The 18,407-nt window shown below is 33.3% G+C and overlaps 1 protein-coding gene across 1 annotated transcript in view; it reads left to right on the top strand.

Annotated features, from left to right (window-relative positions):
* LOC139511110 (mucin-19-like) overlaps positions 1–15,997 on the top strand; it is a gene marked incomplete at its 5' end in the record, with an annotated part of 36,179 nt that extends 20,182 nt beyond the window's left edge. The window contains 12 exons of the mRNA XM_071297682.1: positions 3,039–3,085; positions 3,874–3,949; positions 4,612–4,770; positions 5,076–5,125; positions 5,870–6,037; positions 6,467–6,625; positions 8,517–8,678; positions 9,095–9,300; positions 13,580–13,687; positions 13,955–14,015; positions 14,893–15,204; positions 15,881–15,997. Coding sequence (XP_071153783.1) covers positions 3,039–3,085; positions 3,874–3,949; positions 4,612–4,770; positions 5,076–5,125; positions 5,870–6,037; positions 6,467–6,625; positions 8,517–8,678; positions 9,095–9,300; positions 13,580–13,687; positions 13,955–14,015; positions 14,893–15,204; positions 15,881–15,915 — 1,543 coding nt within the window. The remainder of the gene's footprint in view (positions 1–3,038; positions 3,086–3,873; positions 3,950–4,611; positions 4,771–5,075; positions 5,126–5,869; positions 6,038–6,466; positions 6,626–8,516; positions 8,679–9,094; positions 9,301–13,579; positions 13,688–13,954; positions 14,016–14,892; positions 15,205–15,880) is intronic.
* Between the last annotated feature and the right edge of the window lie 2,410 nt (positions 15,998–18,407).

The raw sequence follows: 18,407 nt of genomic DNA, 5'->3' as shown, positions 1-18,407 counted from the left end.
ACAAACTAGCTCGCTCCTTGTTGTTAGATATATGTGATGTTTCTTTTAGTGAAATGCTAATATTCATGTTTTTGATGATTTGAAATCTTCGCGTTATGCAGGGGACATCAATGTTCATGTATCGATTTTACAACTTATATGAGTAATGCGGGGTTCACACATTGCCGATTATTGCTCCCGTTTGAGATCAGACAGCGATACGACACGAAAAGTGAAAAAGTCGGATTAGTATCCTCAATTATCTGGAATGTCCTATTATTGTTTGAACGCAGTCGTTTTAGTTCGTAACAGATTCCTACGGGTCGGGAAGGGTCCGAATAGTTCGGCGAAGCATCCCGACAGTTAGGTGCGTCCCGTAACATTCGGGGAAACTCAGCCGATTTTGTCTAGTCGGATTACAATCGTGCCTATGTCGTGACAGATTCTGCTGTATCTGATCAAAATCCTAACAATGTTCTGTGTATTCTGGACGGTGTGCTGTAGAACGGGAATGATCTGGAGAAATTTTTCATTGTTGTTTTTCTGCCGATTGAGTCCAGATTGCATCCAGATCTTGTCGATTGCGAACCGTTTTTGACGAAACCGTTCTGGAACAGTCCCGTTATTAATACGAAATTCGTCGATAATACACCCACGTCAGAGTCACGACAATTACAGAATACAATACAACTGAGACCATACAAAGCCGTTTGCAATGTGATAGAGCGGACCGTGATAGATTACGTTCCGACAGTACCTGATCATCCCGAATTTGCCGACAGTTTTAGAACGTCAGCGTCGGTTCACTGTCTGATATCTGTCGGATTACATTCGGTAGAATCGGAACGCAGTCGTGACAGCCTCGGTCGAATTTTACTAGGCGAAAGATACAAATTGGATAAGCGGATTGAGAACGGGATTATCGGGATAAATTCGCTTGGAAACGTTTGACTATCGACGCTTCCTGAACAATATCTGATTGTTGTCGTGATTGAATTATTTATTTTACAAATTTTAATTAAAGTTTGAATTTCCATCCACGATTCACAGGATCTTGATCAGACTTTTGACAAATTTTAATCGGGAATGGTCCTGTCAAAGACGGCAGAAAAAAAATCGTGAATGTGTGACCCCAGGTTAAACAAAGAATGATATAATTAATGATCATTTATTCATCTATTTACTTTATTATTAATTCATATGCCGAATTATTTATTCTTATGCATATATTTTACTAACATATGAATAATTTTGTACTATTTTCGGCTGCTGCATTACTTTAGTATTTCAAGTAATTTGACAAATAATTGTCTGGTGCTACATGTGGAGCAGGATCTGCTTACGCTTCCGGTACCTGAGATCACCCCCAGTTTTTGATTGGGTTCATGTTGCTTAGTTTTTAGTTTTCCATGTTGTGTCTACTGTGCTATCATTTGTCTGTTTGTCTTTTTATTTTTATTTTTAACCATGGCGTTGTCAGTTTAAATTTCAATCTATGAGTTTGGCTGTCACTGGTATCTTTCGTCCCTCTTTTGTCAACGAAGCCTATTTTATACGACGCCATCATCACACTTTTCTGTTTTATAGCAGAAAATACTCGGATATAGCGTTCGATCAGCACAGGGAACGGTATGTCTAACAATATATATGTTCCTGGTTAACTTTTGTACACTTTTTCTCGCACGGATGAGACAAGACAATAACAAAATAGGTGTATTGTCCATGTTTCTTTTCCGGGCACGTCAACATTGCCGAAACCATTAATTGTTTGCTAACAATGTCAATTCTACTATCCTGATAAATATGTAACACTTAGAAACGTGTCCTTCCCCCAAACGTGTCTGATTCTCCCAAACGTGTCCACATCGACATCACTGAACTGCAAAACATGTCTAGTTGTAAAAGGGCACCAAATCGTGTCATTTGTACAAATGCCAAAACGTGTCCAATTCCCCAAACGTGGTCATATCTAGCTTATTTTTTTTCTTTTACTGGAATTATCATTCTTGTCCATATTATGAATACGTTGGTTATTTAGGTATTACTTTTTTTTATTTATGTATACTCATTTTACTATTTCATTAAAAAATAGAAATATATTTTTTAATCCGGCAAAATAACCTTAGTAAAGTGGTAGCGTCCGTTCGGCTAGTTTTAAATTTCCGTTACTTTCATTTAAAACGGCCTCTATTATATACGAAGATTAAAATAGTTTCTTACTGAAGTCATTCAAAATCGTTTTTTTTTACTCGCTCTTCAAATTTTTTAAATGCAAATTCCAAATAGTATTTATCCTAAATTTTAGGTTTCCGGCATCACTAAAGACACACGAACAAGAGACATAACGTGCAGTGCCAAATATTTCATGCATTATTTGAACGACATAGGTCATATTATCAGGCATACCTGGAATTTAGGATTATGCCTAAATTTTTACGGTTACTCGGGATAAATACTAGTTTGGATTAAAACATGAGAACTACGCAGTTAATGATTTGGACAGCTTTTAAAATATCAGAAGTGTTGAAAAAAGTGAAGTCAATTTTGCTGAAAGCCCGCCGTGCAATATTCGAATTAAAATAAGCATGAAATACTTGCAACTGGACAAAAAGCGATTTCAGTCAGAAGTTAATTCATATGTTACAGATTGAATTTTCAGTTATAGTAATCAGTTATAACCGGCATTGAACAAACTGATGCTAATAAATGACCACTCCATCAACTGTGTCCCCCATCACAGAAATGCCGCCGTGAACGTTATTGATGTAATTAGGGACATATATGTATTACCGCGAAAAGACGCGAGACGATATGGCGTTTAAAGTGGACACGTTTGGGCGAATAACAATTATCGAACTCGTTTGGGGGTTATGAAATCGGTCACGTTTGGGCAATATTGAATATTTAGGACACGTTTGGGGGAATCGGACATTTTTTGGGGGAAGGACACGTTTGAGAGTGTTACAAATATACTAAAAGATATTATTTTGAAAATAATCTCCATAACTTGCCGAAAACAACGTTTGGTCATTTGAAGAAAATGTTTTCCCTTTTTTCAGCATTTGTAATGGACCATCAAACTATTTTTGCTATGAAAAACCTGATTGTAAGTACTGTACCTTCTCTTATAATGCTTTACTCTCAAATCAAAACAAGCCATACATTGCTTGCCATGTGTTGATGTAAAATCACTCTGATATTAAATCTATTTACATTTATTCAGTTATCTGCAATACAAACTATTGAAGTACATTCACGTTTTGGTTTCTTACTTCATTTTCGATTTTCCTATTTATTTTGTCGGTCCACCTTAGAAAATGAAATTCGGGGTTAAAGTTTAAATTCTCTCAATTGATTATTTTTGATATTGGTTTGATTTGGACGTCTCAGAAAACTCACGTCTATAAACCTGGACGTCTCAGAAAACTCACGTCTATAAACCTGGACGTCTCAGAAAACTCACGTCTATAGTTTCCTGGACGTCTCAGAAAACTCACGTCTATAAACCTGGACGTCTCAGAAAACTCACGTCTATAAACCTGGACGTCTCAGAAAACTCAAGTCTATAAACCTGGACGTCTCAGAAAACTTACGTCTATAAACCTGGACGTCTCAGAAAACTCACGTCTATAAACCGGCTATAGTTGCTAATTTCTACATCGTTTGGTCTCTGGCGGAAAGTTGTTTCACTGGCAATCATACCATATCCTCTTTTGCCACACTCAAGTATTTCACCATCAAACAGATTCCGTGGACAAAATACTGAAATGTAAGCCACTGAAAAGAAATTTTGTGATTACTTTGTTTCTAGTAATCTATGTATTTACCATATAATATTCACAAATGGAATGTTTTTGTTCGCATATAATAAAAAAAATATGTTTGTTTTGAAAGGTTGTGAATGGAACGAATGGACAGACTGGGGTGAATGCGACTCTAATTGTGAAACTGGTGTCAAAAGGCGCTATAGGTGAGATAACATTACAAACTGGTGTCAAAAGGCACTATAGGTGAAATAACATTACAAACTGGTGTCAAAAGGCGATATAGGTGAGATAACATTACAAACTGGTGTCAACAGGCGATATAGGTGAAAATACATTACAAACTGGTGTCAAAAGGCGATATAGGTGAGACAACATTACAAACAGAGTCGTTATTTAACAGTATTAAAGGGACTATATGTACATCATAACGATTCAAATCCTAAATATTTTCAAACATATTGCTTCGATAACAGCTGATCACGATTGCACTTCAACTAGCCAGAAAATGTGCATCGAAAGCACATGCAAAAAAATAAAAAAATAAATACCAATTGATCATTTTCAGCCGAGCGTCTTTTCATTTTTCATTAAAAATTCGTGGCAAGAGCTACGCATTTAAAAAAACATGGAGATCAAAACATTAAAGCTTACAATTTCTTTGCGTAATTTTTTGACAATTCTTGTATTATTGATCACAGAAAAAAACAACCCGAAAAGTAATTATCTAGGCAAATATGATAAATAAAAAGTTTTGATTAAAAAAAAACCAGTAAAAGAATTACTGAGTCCGTATAAAATTACATGCACATGTATATAGAGAATAAGTCGAGCAATGCAAATAATACTTTAACAATGTATATTGTAGAACCTTGAATATTGGGGAGTTAAAATTTTGTGGTAATGACATGGAAACCGAAAGTTGTGAACCTAAGGACACAACGGAATGCCACGTGTGTGAGGTGGATGGTGTATCGTATGCACTCGGAGATCTTATTAATACTCAGAATGGTGGATGTGTCAAATGGTAGATATATAATGCTTACTGTTATATCTTTTTCTTTCCACAACTTCCATACATTGTTCTTTTCTTTTCTTTGAAGAAGGTTCAGACTTTAAGGAGTATACCTGGTCAAATGTAAATGTTATTTGATTTCAATGCAAAAGGTTTAAAAAGTTTAAAAGGTAAAAGATACCTCTTTGTATTACATCTTCATACAATCATTATATCAAAGGCTCAGTAAGAATAATATTTTGTAAGGCTGAATATTACAAATTCTGTTGTAAAGCGTAATACTTTACATATTCATTCTGTTTTTTTTTCAACTTCAGTTACTGTTATTCTGATGGTCCACAGTGTGTTAATGACCCAAATACAAACGGTGAGTTGTTATTCTGATGGTCCACAGTGTGTTAATGACCCAAATACAAACGGTGAGTTGTTATTCTGATGGTCCACAGTGTGTTAATGACCCAAATACAAACGGTGAGTTGTTATTCTGATGGTCCACAGTGTGTTAATGACCCAAATACAAACGGTGAGTTGTTATTCTGGTGGTCCACAGTGTGTTAACGACCCAAATACAAACGGTGAGTTGTTATTGGTACAGTAGAAGTAATAAGAAAACATCAAACAGCCATGCATATAGGTAGCGTGGATATCAGAAATGGATATCATAACAGGAAATGCCAGAAAACAAAGTACAGGTTTTAATAAATACAAAAAAAAACAACAAAAAAAACCAACATATTGTTATTTGTATAAAAATAAACAGTTATAGCCATAATACAAAATCAAATGATTTTCTTCGTCTACTTTTAATATCCACAAACACATTCTTGAATGTTTCTGTGAAAAAAAAGTGGACTGATTATTTACTGCCAATTGTAATAAAACTCGAAGATATCAACGATCGGAAAGCTGTTGTTACCATGCTATTAAAAAGATAAAACCAAGAACATGTATAATACAAAAACATTGATCTAAAATAAACTGGATTTACCAAAAATATTTGTTGTACGTCATAATAATATCCTTATCCTGTTAATGTTATCAGGCTTTTCGAAAGTTTAATCAAATATCTGTTCAAATAAAAAAAATGATAAAAGCATTTTTGTGTTGGCAGTTGATGGAAATTGGAATGAATGGACATCCTGGTCAATATGCACGACATCTTGTGAAGGTGGCATGAAGACAAGAACAAGACAGTGCAATAATCCTCTACCTATGTGTAACGGGTCACCTTGTCAAGGTCAAAATCAAGAATATGAACAATGCAACATCGATGTTTTATGTAAGTCACACTCCAATCTTATCTGGTATAGTATTTTTTTGCTTCTATTTTGAAATATTTTTAAAGTTTCAAGATATACGCAAAATTAACTGATGGAGATATTGGATGTTAATTGATGATTCTTATATTCCAATAAATTAAAAATTATACTTTGTTCGGCTTGGAATCTAAAGATCAAGTCTTGAATTGTAAACTAACTTCAATTTCATCAATATCATTTTTTCTTTGAAGTAAATAAAAAAAAACCTTCTGAATCAGTAATAAATTCAGACGTTAAATTTTTCTTACTGTGTTGTTTTCCAAGAAATTAATTAATGAATTATGGTATGTTATATTTAGACAATCGTATGAGAATAAGGGACATGGTACCGTGATAAAATTTATGTTAGCATAAAATATGCATTGTATTTGGTATAATATCTACTCTAGGTTGTACAACAAATGATTGGAGCGATTGGACAGAATGTCCAACAAGTTGCAGTAATGGTGAAAATCAAGTACGAACTCGCCAGTTTGTTGGGCCGTTTAATTCAACAACTTGTCCTGGTGTTGAACTGGTCGACACTCGTGAATGTACCGTTACTAATTGTAAGTACCTGTAAAATATGTAGAACCCTCTTAAGTCATAATAAGTTTAAAAATACATGACATGTTTACACTGCATATGTATGTATATGTCGTGTACAAGTTGCGATTTTGTACAGGTTATAACATGTACAAAAATATTGTACATGTTATAACTTGTATAATGCAAAAATACAAGTTATAACATGTACAAAAGTACCTCATACATGTTATAACCTGTACAAAATATTGCTTAAAAATGGTTTTAACTTGTACAAAATTTAAAATAAATCTTAATGAAGTAAAATATACATTTAAATTCACCAATGCATAAAGAACAACAATAAATAGGCCAGAACGTGTCTTTTTCTGTAGAGGACAATGATCACAAAGTTTCAGAAATATATTTTTCATGACTTATGTTGGCAAAATGTGTTTTCGTGTAATTGTATGTTTTCTGCAGTCCATCATGGCTTAAATAAGTGTGAAACTATTTACTAAAAGCTTGCATTCCTCAATGACAATTACATTAGATACTAGTAACTAAATTCTTCCAAAAAATTTAAGAACGATTCCTAATAATTTTGGGAAATACTCCTCCCTCTCGTTTTTATAGCATGCAAAGACTAAAACAATGTGTTATATGCTTACTCTGTAAAAGCAAGAGAGAGCTGAAATAGTTTTCATTGGACCACGCTTCATTATCAATATCTTTGGATCTACTCTTCAACATTTTTGGCCTTCAGCATGACTTATGTAAATTTATAACTCAATTTTTGTTTATAAACTATAAGATCATTGCATGAGGCAAATGTCATTTTGATATTTTAATTATATATCCTCTACTTTGAAAGCATGTATTTGTGGCCTTTGGATGTTGTCAGCTCCATGGGCTGGTTGTTGTCTTTTAGACACATACCCCATTTCAATTCCCAATTTTATTTGTAGACACATCTATCCTGGCTATCCTCTTATGTCTTTTAGTGTCAACTAGAATGAAAGTATTTTACTATTGCCTTCAAAGTGGACACTCACAATTATAATTCATCAAATAAAGATATGTCCATAGATAGTCATAAGAGGATCATAAGACATATCCTAAGATATATTTTATGACAGGTCTTAGGAATGCTTCGTAATACCGACCCCTGGACATTAACTGTATCAAAAAAAGGACAAAACACACTAACATGAAGGAATAATAAAAAAGTTATGAAAATGTTATTGAGGTCAATATCATCTGTTGCGATAATAGAAAAATATCCTTATTTTTCGATTTTGTACAAGTTAAAACCATTTTTAAGCAATATTTTGTACAGGTTATAACATGTATGAGGTACTTTTGTACATGTTATAACTTGCATTTTTGCATTATACAAGTTATAACATGTACAATATTTTTGTACATGTTATAACCTGTACAAAATCGCAACTTGTACACGACATATACATGTACATATATTTGTTCTCGTAAATCTCTTTTATGTGCCACTCTATTTTGTGCGTTGCTAGGAACAAACAATATTTCTGATTTTGCATTGTCACAGCAAGGTTTCGAGACAAGCAAATCCTTCCGTAGTAGTAAGACTATTCGAAAATGTTAAATCGAACTGACATATTAGCATCAGGACGACTGCCAACATATTTAAACCTCAAACTACCATTAAAACAATAAAAGAGTTTAAGTCTTATGAAGCAACATCTTGCAATATAATCTAATGACAACAACGTCTGTGTTGAAAAAAAAACAGTTCTTCATAATATTTTTTTTTTCAATTTAACATACGGTTCTAGAAATGAGTAAATAAACTCATAATAGAGAACTTAACCCACATGTGTAAAATTCTGTACATCTCTGATTACACCAAGATGTCTAAAACAATCAGCAACTTGTACTTGTTATTTTTAATTGTAGGTGAATGTATCTATAACTATGTCCCTGCTGATCAATGTTACAGTAACAATGGAGAAGACTGTGGTAGTGGAGTACGAGAATTACTTGGCACGTTACAAAGTGGTAGTGACGATTGTGCTGACCAGGATACTATATATGAACAATGCCATCTTCCATCATGTGGTAATTATTCAAAACTAATTCAATAAAACGTAGTAAAATGTAATACAATTTGACAAACGATGATTTTAAGGTGAAAAGTGTGAGCTTTTTATATTATGTAAGAATTCACATGTCATATGTCCGATGTCATGGACGAAATGTTCATTGTTTCAACCCTTTCAAGTCAACAATAACTTAACGATACTCAGTTGGAGTATTATTATATCGTCTGGATTCTGGATAAGCAAATTAAATTAACGCATTTTTCGTATCACTGTTCGTATCACACCCCGTGCAGTGTGATACTAGAAATATCTGTTCATTCATGAAATGGATAACAGACCACAACCATAAGGGCATTATTGATGACTGCGACCAACGTCTGTATTGTATAAAATTCTCTTTTAATCATGTACGTTTTCTTGTTAACGTTTTAGAATGTGAGAAGGAAAATGAAATGTGGAGCGTATATTCTACATGTGTTGAAAAGTATTGTGCCAACATAACAAGTCCTGTTGAAATGAGTGCCGATTGTGATCACGAAGGCTGTATATGTGGAGAAGGATTCTTTAGGAATGAATTACATGAATGTGTAACATTTGAGGAGTGTGCCAAATGTCGCTATAATGACGTCGATTATATGGTATGTATCTTGAGGGTTATTCACCTTTGTTGTGGAAGAAAATAACGTCTTGCTAGTTCAGATGCTTTATGATCGTAAGATGAGATATATATATACGTAACAATAACGTTACGTTACATTAACAATAGTGTGCGCGAAAGTACGGGAAACAATTACATTATAAAAAGTTCTAATGTCTCTTGGCCTATATTCACGACATTCTGGGGGCCTCAAAATGCATAAGAAATAAAAATATTTTAAATGATAAATAATCAAAACTTTAAAGTTCTATAAATGGATCACATTGAAAGTTTTTTGTAATTTCACTTTACGTTAACTGTCCTTCACAAAAATCCTATAACAGTTACTATAGTTCTAATGGATATAACTTCACAATTGGTCGTGTGGTAACTAGTCCTCTAGAAGTCCGTACTTTTGCTGCTCGAATAAGTCCATCTCCTCCTTTGATGACGTCTTCTATTGTTCCTAATCTCCATAAAAGTCGTGGCGATTCACTTCCTAGTTGAACTACATCACCGATGTTAACTTGTCCAGTATGTTTTCCAGAGGCTCGATGATATTCACGTAATCCGGTAAGATATTCATTAGTCCAGCGTTTTGCGAAATGATCTAATAAGAGTCATTTTCTCTCAAATAGTTTGTTTGCTGTGATCGTATCAAGTTCTTGAATATTCGCGTTGTGTTTGTCGTTGTGCATCTCTGTGGTCGTAATAATCCTCCCGTGTAAAAGATGAGATGGCGTCAAGGGTTCGGGATCTCTTATATCTGAAGATATATATGTAAGTGGGCGATTGTTTATAATAGTTTCAATCTCAGTGAGTATTGTTGTCACTATCTTTAGACCCTGTTGACTTCCATCTTTTATTTGTAGTTTCTGTCACGAACGATGCGGTGGGGATAATATCGGTTTCAATAGGATTGGCGTTAGCGGCCTCTTGGATACAAATTTCTTTCTTTATTGCTTTGCGTAAACTTGAAATATCCCAATCATCATTACCGTGGTCTCGAGTAATGTTTTGTCTGACAAAACATGGAAGCTTGTTGAGTATTAGTGGTATTAATAGGCTTCCGTACGATTCCTGATATCGACCCATTCCTTCTAATTCACGTATATTACTTTCTATTGTGTCACTGAACGATTTCAGTCCTCTAATTCCAGGCGTTGGTGCAGGCAAATTTAGCAAATTTTGCATGTATGCGTTTACTATTTTGTGTTGTTGGCCAAATCTCTCGTGTAGAATTTGTATTGCTTGATTATAGTTTGTATTAGTCATTTGCATTCCCGAAATACACTGGCTAGCTTCTCCATAAAGTTGCGATTTTAAATAATTAAATCGTTGCACGTCACTCAATGAAGGATTTTCATGTACGGAATTATTATAGGAATCCCAAAAGGCTGACCATTCCAATAGATTTCCGCCGAAAGTTGGCTAGTTGAGTTTAGGCAATTTGTTATAATGACTTGAAACTGTGGAGGTGGGCATGCTTGACTGGCTTAGGCTTGTTTGCTCTGAGTTGAAAATTATCTGGTTAGAATGTTCTTGCACGCTGGGGTTATTGCATATAAAATCTGATGCATTAGGGTTAAGAGCTGATTGATTTTTAGACTGACTAACACTTACTTCTTTTATGAACTTTTCAATTTTCGTTATTCCAATTTGAATCTCTAACTCATATCTGTCAACTTCTTCAATTTCTTCGTCGAGGTTTTCTTCTTCTTCAATAGATTCTAAAATCTTCTCATTGAGGTCGGACAATGTCTTCTTCTTGGTTTTGATAAGCTCCATCATGGATCTGAGGTTGACAACATCTTGTTGCGGTTCTTCTGTCGGGTCTGCTTTTTTCAGTAGTTTTATTACTGCTCGTCTATGTGCGGCTCGTACTGTTTTGAGTTTCGAACTCATCTCTAGTTGTGGTTTTTCGTCACGGCACCAATATCTTGAGGGTTATTCACCTTTGTTGTGGAAGAAAATAACGTCTTGCTAGTTCAGATGCTTTATGATCGTAAGATGAGATATATATATACGTAACAATAACGTTACGTTACATTAACAATAGTGTGCGCGAAAGTACGGGAAACAATTACATTACAAAACGTTCTAATGTCTCTTGGCCTATATTCACGACAGTATGCTTGGTTTATTGTGTTGGGTTGATGTATCATGAAAATAAACAAATTTGCAATGCAGAAGAGTTGGTTTTGTGGTTTAATATCAATTAAAGAAAGTCGGATAATATCAGATTATCATATACTTAGACTAAATAACATATGATTTTTACTGTATGATAATTAGACAATATACGTATAGTGTCTTGAAATATGAAATTTATTTGTATGAGGCTTAGAAACGGGAAAATGCGAGGTTCTACCGAGCATTTTCCCGTTTCGTGTCGAATACAAATAAATTTCATATTTCAAGACACTATACGTATATTGTTTTTATACTGAAATCGAAAAAAATATTTTAAAATGAAAAAATTATATAACAAAAATTGTTAAAAAAAGTGTTTGGAATTTCCCTCTTGGGGTACCATTTTGGGGTATTTCCCTATGAGCGTAGTCCAGGCGATAAGACATTGACATATTGAGGAATTAGAAAGGGAAAATGAACTTAATTAATAACATTTGATAATCATGGTATATAAAAAACCAATTTGAAGACATAAAAGTATAAATTCATAAAAGTTTGACCATTGTTACTTTACGTTGTCATGGTCGTGACGTGACGTTGTTGATGAAATACAATAAGGAGGCGGGGCTTATAGGTTAGTTGGGGTCATTGACGTATAAAGCTAACGTTTATACGTATAGCTTTATCTGTATAGCAAAATAGCTGATTGCAGTATAATAGCATAAAATTAACGTAAATTTCATATTTTTTCGAATTGGTGCTTAGCGGGCTGATATGAAAAGTTTATCACATGCTTCGAACGTTATCACATGCCTTTCCGTAACGTTATCGCATGGCATTCCGGTGATACTCGGCAAATTCCGGAAAATACACCTCAATGCTACGTTTTCAGTGAAAAACATCACAAAGTAGTGTACAAAACAATTTTTTGAATAGTGGAAAGTATATTGTGTAAAAAAACCCAAAATAAATGCATTTTTAAAAGTTTCAAACATAATTTAGAAAGTAACTTTTATAAAATTTGACTTTTCCAAACAGTGTTCATTATGTAGATTGTTAAATTTTTTTTTTTGTCGATTCGTCCATATTAAAATGTTTTTCTTCTCTTTTGATGCATATGATAGAAAGATTTCATATCGAATGTACTAAATTTGGGGTCCGACGTTCGTGAACGTTCACTCTTTGAACTTCTATTTGGGAACCACATGAAAGGATCTGTATTCAATATATGAATCTGTTATTTTTCTCCATTGTTGAAGCATATGATAAAAAGATCATAACATGTCATTATCACATGGCATTTTTCATATCGGGGCTCAAAGAGATAAATAAACAAATTTAATTTAATTCATTCATAATGATTGTTTTTTTTCAAAATGTACATAAAATGTACATAAATGAAATTTAAAACCGAGACTCGGTTAGTTGGACAATGCAATTATATATGGAAATTTCACTTAGAAATACAAAAATAATTTGTATTTACCTTTCAAAATAAAATATCAACTTTTTCATTGACGAGCTGTTTTGACAATTTAATTACATGTATACCGGTGAAACGCATTGATCCGTATTCTATCATTGTGACACCTCCAGGTATCCAGGTAATCCATAACCAATTAGTGCGATGAAAGGATTAATCTTAAGTGTTAATTTGTTAATTGGCTAGTTATTGAAAAAAAAGACCTTTTAAAAAAGTTGAGTTTCGTCATGGGGGTGGTCCGGTGCGCCGTGGGACCACCCCCTGGATCCGCCACTGATTGAGGTGTATTTTCCGGAATTTGCCGAGTATCACCGGAATGCCATGTGATAACGTTACGGAAAGGCATGTGATAACAATCGAAGCATGTGATAAACTTTTCATATCAGCCCGCTAAGCACCAATTCGAAAAATGTGGAATTTACGTTAATTTAATGCTATTATCATACAGTGAAAATCATATGTTATTTAGTCTAAGTATATGATAAATTTGTTTATCTTGCAATCAGACAACAATTGCATGAAACACAAAGAACATGTTTTGTCTTTCTTCCTTCAACTTATAGTTGATATAGTTTCCTTTGTTGTAGTCTTGAATTATCCTTTGAGTAGTGATAGTACCATGATAGGCTGGGTCGTGCTTAATATATTTTTATTTATATTTCAGCCGGGTGATTTCATCATAAACTCTGAGGAACGATGTGAAATATGCGAATGTATAAATGGTGAAGTAAAATGTACGAGACAGTGTGATGAACCTACCGAATGTCTACCGGTATGTACAGTAAATGTTCTATTATGAAATCGTTGAACGATGAATGACTACCAGTGTGTATAGAAAATATACTTTTTATAAATCGTTGAGCCACAGAGCATGTATATTTCCCCCCCGTTTTATAAAAATTGATCCATTTGTCCAAATTGTAATTTAGATAAATTTTGCAACAGTAGTTTACCGATATAAGAAAAGAAAAGTTACCATTTCTCAACTTAAAATTTGTTTGATATATACCCAAATGATTTTTATTCTTGTCCATTCTAGGGCGAAGTACTTGATTACGAAACAGACGATGCGTGTTGTCGATCATGTATTCCAGAGCAGAGTAAGTTTATAAAACATATAATTGCGATTTGTATGATTGATTCTTATTATAATATCGTCAACGCAGATGTAAATAAAGGCAACAGCTGTTCAAAAGTCATAACATTACAAACCAAAACCGAGGGAACACGTCAACTATCAGAGGAAAACAACGAAGCAACTGAAAAAAATGAAGTGCAAAAAAAACCAAACGACAATGCAACATACATACAAATTAACTGACTTGGTACAGGAGACTTTAAGTAAAAATGGTGGATTAAACCTGGCTTTGTGGCTAGCCAAACCTTGCGCTCTATGGCAATGTTAAATATACCGCTTAAATGACATTACATGACATAATACAGTACATATTAATGCAAGAATACCCAGGACAGTATTCCTCTTAAAATCTACAATTGAACATCGGTTAAAGTACCTGCTTATCTATATAAGGTTAGAACTTATAATCCGAAGTACCTATAATATTATCAACAGCATGTGTACAAGTCCTTAGTGAATTATTCTAGTTTCCTTTTTGCTGCAGGCTTGTAAAAACAAACTTCAGGCAATATGGATATTTGTTTGCAGATGTAGAAATATAAGGTCTACAAAACATTTTTTTAATATAAAAGAAGATGAATTCCGTATAACTGCTAGTATAAAATAAGGAAACGTGCATGGTTTTAGTGTCAATGCAACAATTATACAAAAAAGAGAAATAAACAAATGCCAATTCCAAAGAAAGTCCATCAACAAATGGCAAAATCAAAAGCTCAAACAACAGAGTTCCAATGAAAGAAGAATTTAAACTCTTTAACAACAACAGCAACTGTTTTTTGCATTATAATAACACATGGTGTTCATATAAAGATTATAGATAACGATATCTTTATTTACAGCTACATGTAAAATGGTTACTGAACGTAAGGTTCTTGAATATGGAATTGGATCAAGCCTCTGTCGTACAAATGGAAGTATAGAAATATCCTACTGTTCTGGTGGATGCGGAACTAGTTTCATGGCGCCTCTCCTTGTACTAGACGCCATAGATACTTCAATGTCCTTTAACAAACAATGTAAATGTTGTTCAGGAACAACAGAAAGATTCCAGATTTTGGATATTGTATGTGTTGACCCAGTTGGACCGACAAAGGCTTACATACCTGTAATAAAAGCTGGATCCTGTAAATGTGATGCTTGTTTATCAACAGGTAATATTTAATTCATATATACAATTTTACTATATAAGTTTCGTCTAATGAATTATCTACCATTTATGTCCAAAAGGACATTTAGTTTTGGCTTTTGGAAGAAGACATATAGGTAGCTAGTAAGACAGAAAACATTTTCTATACTAAAATTGATACATTTTTGTTAATAAAAAAATCAGTGACTTAAATATCAATCTTGCTTGTATATGATTTCAATGAATATAAGCTCTTTTAGATGCCGGATAGGGTTCGGTAAGGCATTTTTTTTTAGTGCGAAGGGTTCGACAAACTAAATATTCAATTCAGATAATTCATTTGTTACAGCAAACACAATTTAAAAAAATATATTTATTATCGCAGCATGTGCAATATGTTTCTAGTCGCAAAAAATCTATTAAAAATTGTAAAAAGTTTCACCTGAATAATGTCTATATGCAAATGCATATTTTGTGCGAGTTATCTCATTGCATATATTACTTTTGCGTGTCCGAAGCGCTTTTCTTTATTTAAGCTGACAATGCATGTTAAAACAATTTCAATCGCAACGAGTCTGATGGAAAGTAGAAATTTTTTAATAGTGAGACACTAACCAAACATAAGTTAAGCAAATTAAGATGTTTTTTATTTTCTTTCAGAAAATTAATAAACTGAAACACACTTTATTTTTATTTTTCAGAATCTGGTGAAGTGCAAGAAAAGCTGAGAAAGTAGTCAGTAATCTGAACAATTTATTATAGGACTTTCCATTGATATTACCAGTATTTAATTGTTATTAATAAATGATAGCATTGCATTCTCATCGTTTTACTATGTGGCTTTTGGTTTGTTGTACTTCGACTAATGATTGTCCCGCGGAACCTCCTTTTTTCAGATAATCAGAATAGAATATTTCTTTCATGTGGCAAAGTTGTACGCAAAGCATGTCTTGTCAGTTGTGATTACTTTACGGTTGGTTTACAGTTTCTGTCTATCGATCAGTTTTCAACACTAAAATTCATTATAGGTAAATTGTTCTATTAGATAGGTTTAAATTGACAGCTTCAGTCATTTGAGAAGGTTGTAAATAAACTCATCATAGATACCAGGATTGACATTTTATATTGACGCCGACGCGTGTTTCGTCTACAAAAGACTCATCAGTGACACTCGAATCGAAAAATGTTAAAGAGGCCAAAATAAAGTACGAAGTTGAAGAGCATTGAGGACTAAAATTCCTAAAAGTTTTGCCAAATACGACTAAGGTTATCTTTTCCTGAGGTAGAAACGCCTTAGTATTTCAAAAGATCAAAGTTTTGTTAACAGTCATTTTATAATTATAAACATCTCAATGATAACTCAAGTGAACGCAGAAGTGCTGACTTCAGGCTGGTGATACCATCGGGGAATTAAAACTCTACCAGCAGTGGCATCGACCCAGTGGTTGTAAATAAAACTCATCATAGATACCAGGATCGAAATTTTATATTTACGCCGACGCGCGTTTCGTATACATAATGTCTGACAGTGTGTATCGTATTTTTCAAAATTTTGAGCGGGAACTCTACAATAAGAAAAAAGTATGTCATTTAAAGGCAATGATTCTTATAAAGAGTCTTCGGATATTTTTAATGGCAATAGAAAGTATGATTCTCTTGACATTCTTGGCATTTTTTTATCCTTCATGATTTCTCTGTCATTATAATAAACAGATGATTTTTAAGATATGTAACAATCGCTAACAATTTAACCACATGACGGTGAAACTGAAAAAAAAAATATACTATATTTCCAAAGAATCCTTCAGGCGACGTTTTTCTGAAATTTTATTCTAGCGAAACACGAGATGATGTGATGTGAAGAATATCCACAAATTTCGGCACTAATTCTGGGAAAAGTAAAGTAACAAAAAACACCGAACTCCATGGAAAATGCTAAACAGACAGTCATTTATCAAATGGCAAAATGAAAAACTCAAACAAATGGGAAAAAAACCAACTGCCATATTCTTGACTTTGTACAGTCGTTTCCCTGTGTAGAAAATGGTAGAAAGGCTGTGAATACACGTACGAGAAACTGACAGAAATTCGCAATCTAAACTTGATTCATGTGTGGTTGGAATTTACTTTTGTACCACTTGAAAATCACCGTTTAATCTCAATTAGTTGATCAAAATTGTATAATATAAAAATCGAAAAACAATTCAGAAAAAAAAACACGCAAAATAAACACCGTAAGAAAATAACATACCCAATAAACAAGGTATTAACTTATACGTCATTCAATTTAGCCTTTGGTGGATATATGTGTAGTGGCAATCATAACACTTCTCCTTTATTTTATATTATAAATTAACCATATAGTATCAATGCACGATAACTATGGTTAACCTAGGATATAGAAAGAAAATGCTCTATCCTGTAGCATATGCATGCGAAATGTGTAATAAATAACCCATTTATGATTTCATGATTTAAACAATGTTGACAAAATAAAGAATATGATAGATACAATAGTCGTATTTTCATCAAAAGTGTATCAGGTATTGAATCTGGAAGTGTTGAAGATGGATGTTATTCCAACAAATCACCCGACTAAAACGAAACATTTCTTTTGCTCTTAGAAATAATTTAACAAATCTTATTGACCCTCTTTTGAAACACATATTAAAAGTATGAAACCAAATTGATATCACCTTTATTTGCTCCTTCCTTCATCTGGAAAACTAAATTACAATTATGATATAAATTAAAATAACAAACAAGAATATAGTATATCTCAGTGGGACGGAAACCAACAGCCTGGAAAAAATGTCCTCAGTAAATCTACAAAATTTCAATGCAGGAAAATAATTTTAAAAAATAATTTCGTAAAAATAAACCAGTAGATGCAATGATCAAGCAACAACCAGTTAATTTATAATTTTGCCATTAATCTAAAACAGTTTGTTTTGTTTTGAATGATAAGTATTGTATCATGTGATGTATAACACCATTCATTCTGTAGCTTGAAACTTTATTTTTGTGTATATAAAATTTTTAATTAAATAAAAAAAAAGTTTTCCACTCCCTCAGTTAAAGTTGGATTTCAGCTATTTTATTTGGTATATTTTGGTCATATAGATCTTCAACTGTTTCTGTTCTTATGAATCTTAGGCTTTCAAATAATTGGTTTTGAGCGTACCTTATGAAGGTAAATCCAGAAAAGCGCTTTGGATGCATGAACAT

This window comes from Mytilus edulis, chromosome 2, assembly GCF_963676685.1.
Source record: "Mytilus edulis chromosome 2, xbMytEdul2.2, whole genome shotgun sequence".
Taxonomy (NCBI): Eukaryota; Metazoa; Mollusca; class Bivalvia; order Mytilida; family Mytilidae; genus Mytilus; species Mytilus edulis.
The sequence above is the reverse complement of the archived record's forward strand: the minus strand, read 5'-3'. Positions and strand labels throughout refer to the sequence as shown.